Genomic DNA, 10,106 nt, shown 5'->3' with positions numbered 1-10,106 from the left:
TTCGGGAAGTTGTGGAAAGTGGCGATTCCGGGCAAGGTGTGTGACAACGGTTGCGCCCGGAACACCTGTCCCAAGTGTAACCCGGCACAGAGGGCCATGTTTGAGAAACCCCTCTACTGCGGGGTCATTACGGCACCCAAGGGCCCCTTCGCCACCTGCCATAGCAAGCTGGACCCTGAGCCCTACTTCAACGACTGCATCATTGATGTGTGTGCCTCGGAGGGTGATGGAAAGGTCCTGTGTGACAGTGTGGCGGCCTACGCCTTCAACTGTCACATGGCCGGGGTTGACATCAAGAACTGGAGGACGGCGTCATTCTGTCGTGAGTGCCCTCTAAGAGTTACTACTGTTGCCTGAAAGACTTGTACTTAGGTTACTCTATGTATGATGTATATGTACAATAATGCTGAATCCAAATGTCCAACACAAGCCCTGTATATCTCTGTAGTCTACTCTTCCTTATAGTGTTGTATTCATGTGTATGGCCATAACTTTCTCTCAACTATCTCTTTCTGTTTTCTCTACCTAAGCCATGAAGTGCCCAGCCAATAGTCACAATGAGGTGAGTGTGGTTGCCTGTTCTACAGCCTGCCCAGGCCTCACATAAATAGTCTGCAATGTGTTTTTATAATGCACGCCAAGATACATAAATGTAGCTTATGTTAGGGGAGACATCATCATGAATCACTCACTTTAATGCAACCTCTGTCCTCATGTGGACAGGGAGGTAGTGAACCTGCCTCTCAACCTGGGCCAGGGTCAGGTGATTGTCTCCCAGCTTGGCAACATGGCCATCCTGCAGACTTCGACCTGCAGGTCTCCTACGACTGGCCTGGAAACTGGTCATCCTACTTCCCAGCAGTTACTACGGCAATGTGTGTGGCCTGCGCGGCAACTTCAACGACATCCCCGGAGATGAGCTGCAGGACCTGGCCAGTAAGGCAGTTATGACGGTGGAGCAGTGGGCCAATGTCTGGAGGGTGAGGGGCCTGGCTGAGGATAAGTACACCCCCTGCTTTGACAGCTGCCAGGGGAATGTGACGTGACCCAGAGGAAGCAGTATGAGTCAGAGGCCTTCTGCTGGGCCCTCACGGCCAAGACAGTGTTCCAGATCTGTCATAATAAACTGGACCCCCAGGCCTTCATGGACAGCTGTGTGTAAGACATATGTGTGAACAAGGGGGACAGGAGAATGCTGTGCCAGGCCTTGGCCACTTATGCCGATCTGTGTCGGCAGGAGGGCGCTGTGGTCAAGGACTGGAGGACCATGTTTGGCTGCCGTAAGTAACTGACAGGGATAAAAAGGCTCAGAATGATCAATATTGTCTTTGCACATTAGGAGACCAGCGTACTGAATTATGCACTTCAGCATCACTGTGCTGAAATAACGTTTTTTAAAGTTTTCCTGCTTACCAATCAGCCACACCACTTGCACAGCTGCGGGTGACCCTTATTACCATACCTTGGATGGGCGCCGATTTGACTACCAGGGGACGTGTGTGTACCAGCTGAGGGCGCTGTGCACCCAGACGCCGGGCCTGGTGCCGTTCTAGGTGACGGTGCAGAATGACCACCGCGGGAGCAAGACCGTGGCCTACACTAAGACTGTCATCTTCACCATCTACGGGGGTCTCCCTCACCATCAGCAGGGACTACCCCTTCAGGGTCCTGGTGAGTGTTGCTGGATAGGGACAGATAATGTATAGAGGGGGGTTAGTATATTTACAGGAGTTTACCTGGTAAAAGTATATCAATAATAAATATTGATGATAGAATTAGTATTTTAAGACTCTTGGTATTTAACACTGGGTGGTAATTTATTTTCCCCCATGTGTTAAATTTTACCACTCATGGTGCTGTTACAGCTATTTAATGAAGCGTTCTAGGCCTTAATCCTTGTGGATTTAATGAAACTAAGATTTAACTGGGAATTACTCTGGATTAGTGAACAATGGAAAAATATTTCATCTATAGATTCCCATATAATTCTCCTTTCTCTTTCGTCTCCAGTTGGATGGACAGCTTGAGTCCCTGCCCCTGGACCTGAACAGTCAGCTGATTGTGTTCCGCAGTGGCCGAAGGGCTGTGGTGGAGACTGCTGCGGGCATCACACTGACCTTTGACTGGCACAGCACGGTGCACTACAGACTCCCCAGCACCTACCAGGGTGCCGTCTGCGGCCTGTGTGGCAACTACAACGCCAAGCCCTAGGACGACCTCACTATGCGGGACAGCCAGCCCGCGCCCAATGCCCCCTGGCTGGGTGAGAGCTGGCGGGTGGCCGTTGTGCCTGGCTGCTCCTCTGGATGCCAGGGGACACAGTGCCAGGCCTGTTCTGACAGTGAGAAGAACGCGTACAGTACCCGCTGTGGAATCATAGCAGACAAGTCTGGCCCCTTCAAAGAGTGCCATGGTGAAGTGGACCCTGCCCTGTACCTGGAGGACTGTGTTTTTGATGCATGTTATAATCATGGTTACCAGGGGTCGGTGTGCGACGTGGAACGGCCTACACCTCTGCCTGTCAGAGCAAAGGGGAGGAGCGACGGCTTCTGTCATGAGTTTGAGTTACTTTGTTACCTTACCATCATATATGCAGTTTAGCATACATTTTTATCCAAAGCCATGTCCCACTCGCTAAAGAGGTTTCTAACCTCAATGGTCTTTTCCTGGTTAAATAAAGGTTAAGTGAAAATAGTTACTTAGTCAAGCAAGCATACATTTTCCGTATGGCTGGTCCCTGGAATCTAACCCACAATCCTGGTGTTGCAAGCACCATGCTCCAACAACTGAGCCATGATGTCATAGCATACATCAACTGTTAACATATCATATGTTTATGTCCAGTTTGTCAACCCTCCTTTTTGGGGTTGGGGCATTAGATCAGCTTTAATATTCCAGATTGTGGCTTCTATAAATGTAATTGTCTGCATTTCCAACCCCCCATATTTTTGTGTGCGTGTGTGTGTGTGTGTATATGTGTGTGTACATATACACTACCAGTCAAAAGTTTGGACACACCTACTCATGCAATTTTTTACTAGAATAATATTGAAGACATCACAACTATGAAATTACACATATGGAATCATGTCGTAACAAAAAAAGTGTTAAAGATTTTAGATTCTTCAAAGTAGCCACCCTTTGCCTTGATGACAGCTTTGCACACTCTTGGCATTCTCTCAACCATCCCAGTACGCAGTGGCGGCTGGTGAAAAATATTCTCGGTGGGGCTGTGCCATACTTTTTTTTTCCTGTAACCATCGCGATATATTTTAACACAAACTGCAGGACAGCAGTGCTCAGTGAAACATTCAGTAATTATTTAATGCCAATATTAAAAAGTTGAGGCATTCTTACACAAAAACATATTACACAAACCCAAGCCTTTCATTTGCATTTAAAGTGAACTTTTTACCATTGGTAGTAAACAGGCAACGCAACAGGCATGCTGTCAGAACAGAGTGGAAAGTGGACAATAACATGAAATTATTATAAAGTTTATAGGAAATCTTACACTGTATAAAAGGATGTATAATATAGAAATGGATATCAAGTGGATGAACTCAAACCTTTGACTGGAAGAATAGCATACAGTATTTTATGATCATACTAAATGTGACTAATTGTTAATGTGCTCCAGAACTGCAACAATTAATTGATACAAAACAACATATATACAGTAATATTAGCAAAAACACTATTAAGACTTTCTAGAGTACCATATATAACTGGATTTTTTATGCTAAGGTCAACTATATACAAAGAAACATGCGGCCAGAGCTGCTCTGTGTGTGTGTGTCTGTCATCTTATTTGTACAGGAATTTTGCCCGTCTGTCCTTCTGAGTGGCAAACCTCTCAATGACCCTTTGATTAAAGTCAGGAATGTCCCTGACAAGTTTCTTCTCCATGGAGAGCATGGCCAGAGCGTTCAGGCGATCCTGTGTCATGCTGTTTCTCAGGAAGGTCTTGATCCTTTTCAGTGTAGAGAAGCACCTTTCTGACTCAGCAGTTGTCATGGGTGTGGTGATGAGGATCTTGAGGAGGCTGGCAGTCTCTGTGAAAGTGCTCTGAAGGTTGTTCTCCATGAAGAACTGGTACAGGGGCACTGCACCACTACAAGCCTTGAACTCACTGTTCTCATAGATGAGGGACAGTTCGGTTTTGAGCTTGGCCTTGTTCAACATGGGGTACGCCTCCACGGTTGTTTCAAGCGCTGTATCGGGAACTTCACACTGTGTTGTGGGAACAACTCTCCGTGCAATAGTGTTGCGCTGATGAGGTGCTGGGTGAAGGAGAACCTCTCTTTGGCATGACTCAGGATGGTATCACATACCTGTAAAGATACATCATCAGCTTTAATTTGCAATTAAGCTATTTTGATGCAAGTGATCCTGACTGACACATGCCTATGTCCAACTCAAGTATATGATTACCAAGGTGCTGATTGTTCAGGGTTTTGGCTACATACTACCAGGCCTGAAAAAAGTTCTATGGGGAAACACTGACAATTACATCACAACTTACCTCTATAGCCAACCTCTGTTGTTCTCCTGGTCCCAGCATCCTCCGTCGCTTGATGGGCTGTTGCTGCTCGTCAGATGCGCTGTCCCCACACAAAGAGGGGAATTGAGGCCCTGGGTCCAAAAAATAAAGTTTAATTTGATAACTTGCAATCAGACTTCTTAGCTCACTGTAATTCCCCCTCAACACACAACCAGTGACTTTTATATATATATATATATATATATATATATATATATATATATATATATAGACAGACAGACAGACAGACAGATAGTGTGTATATACACACAAACTATGTCTAGTAACTGCTTTTAACCTGTGATGTACATAATTAACTGATGTTATTACGTTTTAAAGCCTTTTTCTATTACATTTGTGAGAGGGATGCAACATAATTTTGTTCTGCTGTGCACTTAGCAATAAAGTTAATCTTCAATAACAACTAGGCCTCTTCTAGAAATTGACCTGGTGGACACCTGAATAATTATTACAAACTGTGTAGTACTTTCCTGCATTATTATCAACGTCTGATTGTGTCTTTTGGACAAACACTTGTTCTCGTGGTCGAGTAACAACAACTGCGCTCCTTGGAGTGACGGGGTGGTACTTGGTGAGAGAGGGAGAGAACGACCCAAATTGCGGAGTAAACTAGAAAAACGGACGTTACACATGGCGGAGTGGCATTACCACATTTAACAAACCAAACATTGAAATACCGTTATAGAAGGTAAAGTAAAAACCCAAACTGGTCTGTGCATCAATACCGGTATATAGTAATATATAGGCAACATACCGTAAATCTGTATCAATTATGTATCAGTTTTACATGTGACCCATATCAAATTTGCGCATTCACACTGAAGGAGCACACAAATGCAATGCTCATTTGGCGTGATTGTCGTGGTAACACAGGTGAAAAAAATCCTGAATGGTATCCTAATGGCAGCCATTTTGGTTAGGAGAAATACAAACAACTCTACTGCCATACATTCCAATTAGACTGAAGGCATACAGTTGTGTCCAAATATATTGGCACCCTTGGGCTTTTCTTAAATAATTCCCTATTTCTTCTAAAATCAGTTGAAATTTGAGAGGAAAAAATGGGTCTCCACACCTTTAATTATATTTCTGTAAACTTAAGTTTACAATTGTAATTTAGAAAATATAGACAAATGTCATGGACTAAATTATTGGCACCCTGGAGCTAGTACTTGGTTGCACAGCTTTTGGCCAAGATAGCTGCCAACATATGCTTATTGTAGACATCAATGAGCTTGCTGCACCTTTTCTGCTGGCAATTTGGCCCATTCTTCAGCAGCAAACTGCTGTAATTCTTCAATGTTTGAGGGTTGCACTCCACCAACTTCTTTTTTCAGATCTTGCCAAAACTAATGTGGTCCCGTGTAGCTCAGTTGGTAGAGCATGGCGCTTGCAACGCCAGGGTTGTGGGTTCGTTTCCCACGGGGCCAGTATGAAAAAATGTATGCACTCTTAACTGTAAGTCGCTCTGGATAAGAGCGTCTGCTAAATGACTAAAATGTAATGTAAATGTCTTCTCTTTCCTTTTAAAATACTAAAACAAATATAATTGTGACGGCTCTATGATAATCACTCACTTTGATGACCAGACACATTTAGGCTTTTAAACTGTTGTAAGTGAACTATTCATCTTTCTAACAGCATCTTTATCAGCCAATAGTAAATATAGTTATTTACCTGATTGTTAGCATGCTTTCTGTGAACCTCTGGACAAGTGCTTTAATGAAGACAGGGTCGATGTTCCTCTTCTGCAGCTGGCTGAAAAGCATGTCCACATTTGGCATGATCTTGTGGAACAGTGCCAGGAAAAACAGAAAGCCTCGTCTTCGAGCATCCTCACAAAGCCCCCCGCCTCTCTGACAGTCGGGGCATCAATGTTCCCAGAGTCTCTGATGGTCTGGAAACACGTTAGGAGGTCATCCCTGTACTCGTACACAGTGTTGTGTAACGGTAGCTGTCTTCAGGTGCTCCTCCAGCACACTGTCGAGGGAGGCAACAAAATCCACTAAGCCCCGGAAAATGCCGGGGGTTGTCCGAGAGTCAGTCTCCTCGTGCCCACGCAAGGCCAACTCAAAAGCCCCACAGAACTTCACACAATCGATAATTTTGGATAGAATGTGCCTGTTTTTATCCACCTCCTCATTGTGTTTCCTCACCGCAATCCTGTGGCCGTCATCCAGCTGCGTAGCAATGTTCACCCTTCCTAATACAGCTAGCTTTACAGAGTTGTCCATGTGTGCCCTGGTGTTCTCATGTTTCTTTACCTTCTCTGACAGGTGCTTCATATCCCTCACTCCGGTACCTGTCCATGCTGAATCTGACCCCGTCGTTTTAAAAGCAAGCACGGAAAGCAAAATAAAGCATTAGCATCAGTGCACCCAGCTAGCCAAGCCTTCCTGGTGTACCAGCTACGGGAGAAGCCGCGCATATACTGCTTCCCTTTCTCGCTAGCCTGCTGTCTGATTGAGAGGTCAGGTTGATCTGGGCCCAGCTCTTTCACCCGAACTTTCTCTGACAAAGTTCTCCTCTCAAACGGATCTTGGAGGAGAGATTTCACCGAGTTAGGGTTGGGTCTTGGAGGAGTAACGTTTGCGTTCGCCATTGTCGTCTAGTAAAAATGGCGCCACTGGAGCCCGGTCCTTATTTTATCAGGGGCGAGCTTGGGGCGATAAAATAATCGCCCTCCTTGGATTCGAATTAAAATCGCTGATTAGCTACATTTTATGTCATACATTCATATCTTAAATTAGCAATTGGCTTAACTGCTACGTAGACCCGCCTCCTCGGGGCACTTTCTGTATCGCCCAGAGCTGACGAGGCGTTTGACAGGCAGAGGAAAGGTTGCGAATATGATTTTCTATCATATCTTACACATATTACTGTGTGCATTCCATATTTCAAACACACAAATATTGACATACTGATGTTTTTATTATTATTATTATTATTTTTATTTTTTTATTTTAAAAAAAAAATAATTTTATTTAAGGGGGCGGCGCCCTAGCGCCCTCTATCGGCCAGCCGCCACTGCCAGTACGGCAGGCAAGACTCCTGTGGCATCATGGCAGCAGACAACGGGCCCTTCCAGGCCTGCCACACTAAGGTGAACTCGGCAGCATACGTGGTCCACTGTGTGTTTGACGTGTGTGCCATGGATAGGGACAGAGGGACCCTGTGTAAGAGCATCCAGGCCTACGCCATCGCCTGTCAGCTTGCTGGGGCCCAGATCCAGGCCTGGAGGAGCAGCTCCTTCTGCCGTGAGTCTGAACCATCATCAGCTGATCAGATGAGATTGAGATTACTCTAACCTTTTTACATGTTTAACTACTTTAACCATCCTGCAGAAAATTGTGATGTAGAAGTTATATACTGTATTAGTCTTGCATATTTAAATCCACTGTCAACTCTCTACTCTTTCATGGTAACCCCTTGCAGCTGTCTCCTGCCCAGCTAACAGCCACTACGAGCTGTGTTCCGACACCTGTGGTACTAGCTGTGCCAGCCTGGTAGACTCCTTCACCTGCTCTGCTAGCTGCTTTGAGGGCTGCCAGTGTGATGTGGGCTTCGCCTCTGACGGCGACAAGTGTGTCTCCATGGATACGTGCGGATGCGTCTACGAAGGCCAGTATCTGAGGGTGAGGCTTTACATTTCATTGAAACCCCTTATTCATGCTAGATCACCCTATATAATAATGTGTATTGTACATGAATAGCACTGTTCTATATTTCCAGGTTGGCCAAGTGGTGGTAACCAAAGGATGTGACTCTAAGTGCGTATGCCAGGCCTCAGGGCTGGTGAGGTATGAGAAACGTATCTGTGCCAGCGGAGAGGTCTGTGGGGTAAAGGATGAGGTCAGAGGATGCCAACTCAAACACGGGCACTGCATGGTCCACCCTGGTGCCCACTTCACCACCTTCGACTGCATGAGGGGGGTCATGGGGCTGGGGGCCTTTGAGGTGGCCTCTCTGTGTGACCAGACCTCTGCCCAGTGGTTCAGGGTGGTGGTGGACGTACGCGTCTGCAGTAACGGAGCCTATCCCAATGTGGCGACAGTCTACGTCTTCTTCAAGGATGTCACCGTCACTGTCAACAGCCAGCACAACACCTGGGTGAGTAAGGCTGAGGGAAGAGTGATGAGGGAGTGGATGAGACATACTCCACAGAGCACATTTACTGTAGCAGCTGTTAGGGCAAGGAAATTGAGATGTGACCATCACAAAATATAATTTGATAACATCATTCCGTAATGGACATGACTGTCTTTGTCCTCTTCCTGTATCTCCCAGGTGAATGGAAAGAATGTGTCCCTCACCAGCACTCCAGCCAATCAGCTGTTTGTCAGCATCGCCGACAGGACAGTGGTCATCAAGAGGGTGTCTGGTGTGCGTGTTACCTACTCCATCTCCCAGGATACAACGGTATTGTCAAGGACGACATGACAACAGCCGACAGGCAATCCTCCACAGATGTGACAGTGATTGTTAGCTCCTGGAGGCTGGGGACTTCTCTAGCTGGTGAGTGGTTGGCCTGTAGTGTATAATGATCTGTAACTCTTGTTATAGAGCAGTTGTATAACAAGAGGTAATGTACATAGAACATAACTACAGTATTCCCTCAGTGTCCAGTCATAATATTTACTTTAATCCTATGCCTAGTAGAAGTGATTTCTCTTTCTCTACAATACTGTAAACTACTTGCTATTCCACATGAGCTGTTAGCCTCAACTTATCCTCATTCCCTCTTAAAATGATTCATCTTGAACTCCATCTTGCCCTTTATTATGCTAAGTGCAAATGTAATTGGACCATTGCAATAAGCACAACGAGATGGGTATGCAGCGATGCTAGGACCATTCAACTGTTTGTCTTAAAAAACAAGTACCTGTCACGCCCTGACTCAAGGGACGTTTATTTGTTGAGTCAGGAGGTGTATATTCCATGTTGTGTTTGTTTATTGTTATAGATTCTATGATGTGTAGATCTATGTTGGCCGGGGTGGTTCCCAATCAGAGGCAGCTGTAGCTTGTTGTCTCTGATTGGGGCCATTCTTAGGCAGCCTTTTGGCATGAGTTAGATGTGGGATCTTGTTCCGTGTGAGGTATGTTATTTGTCTACCTTGGACGTCACGTTCGTTTGTTGTTTTGGTTGTGCGTTGTGATGTCACGAGAGGCTACACAGCTTTCAGCGGGATTGCTCAAGTAGTGCAAGGAGACCAGGTTCAATCAAAACAAGGATTTTATTAAAGGTCTTGGGAAACTAACGAAAGTATAACACAATTCTGTTCTCTTGTGGCTCTTTAAGGGTTAACAGTTCAGGGATGTCTCTTCCACATCCAAAATCATAACTCTCACTCGCTCAAATAACTTTTCCCCAGTCTTACTGTATTCCACGTTGCAGCTAGTGGCCAACCCAGCAAAACGTCCTTCCGAATGTCCCACACGTATTTCCACAGGTGCATATATCCAAAGGTGAGTATTTCCCAAAGGTAAGTATCTCCAAATCCTTATATTCCTCATGGAAGTGGACGTGCAGCACTCTTGTC

General features: G+C 45.4%; 2 protein-coding genes across 2 annotated transcripts; both read left to right on the top strand.

The window, feature by feature from the left end:
- The first annotated feature begins 730 nt into the window (after positions 1–730).
- Positions 731–2,864, top strand: LOC121556101 (IgGFc-binding protein-like). Its single transcript, XM_041869989.1, has 2 exons — positions 731–1,671; positions 2,011–2,864. The coding sequence occupies exons 1-2, from the start codon at positions 1,567–1,569 to the stop codon at positions 2,209–2,211; spliced, it is 306 nt and encodes a 101-aa protein (XP_041725923.1). The 5' UTR covers positions 731–1,566; the 3' UTR covers positions 2,212–2,864.
- Positions 2,865–7,625: 4,761 nt separating this feature from the next.
- LOC121556073 (IgGFc-binding protein-like) lies at positions 7,626–9,073 on the top strand. The gene is made up of 4 exons (XM_041869945.1): positions 7,626–7,821; positions 8,000–8,199; positions 8,297–8,674; positions 8,852–9,073. The coding sequence occupies exons 1-4, from the start codon at positions 7,626–7,628 to the stop codon at positions 9,002–9,004; spliced, it is 927 nt and encodes a 308-aa protein (XP_041725879.1). The 3' UTR covers positions 9,005–9,073.
- The last annotated feature ends 1,033 nt before the right edge of the window (positions 9,074–10,106 follow it).

This window comes from Coregonus clupeaformis, chromosome 17, assembly GCF_020615455.1.
Source record: "Coregonus clupeaformis isolate EN_2021a chromosome 17, ASM2061545v1, whole genome shotgun sequence".
NCBI lineage: Eukaryota > Metazoa > Chordata > Actinopteri > Salmoniformes > Salmonidae > Coregonus > Coregonus clupeaformis.
The sequence above is the reverse complement of the archived record's forward strand: the minus strand, read 5'-3'. Positions and strand labels throughout refer to the sequence as shown.

Coding starts and splice junctions, on each gene's coding strand:
- LOC121556101 (XM_041869989.1), top strand. CDS start 1,567: ATGACCACCGCGGGAGCAAGACCGTGGCCTACACTAAGACTGTCATCT. Junction 1,672..2,010: donor ACTACCCCTTCAGGGTCCTG/GTGAGTGTTGCT, acceptor TTTCGTCTCCAG/TTGGATGGACAGCTTGAGTC.
- LOC121556073 (XM_041869945.1), top strand. CDS start 7,626: ATGGCAGCAGACAACGGGCCCTTCCAGGCCTGCCACACTAAGGTGAAC. Junction 7,822..7,999: donor GAGGAGCAGCTCCTTCTGCC/GTGAGTCTGAAC, acceptor AACCCCTTGCAG/CTGTCTCCTGCCCAGCTAAC. Junction 8,200..8,296: donor ACGAAGGCCAGTATCTGAGG/GTGAGGCTTTAC, acceptor CTATATTTCCAG/GTTGGCCAAGTGGTGGTAAC.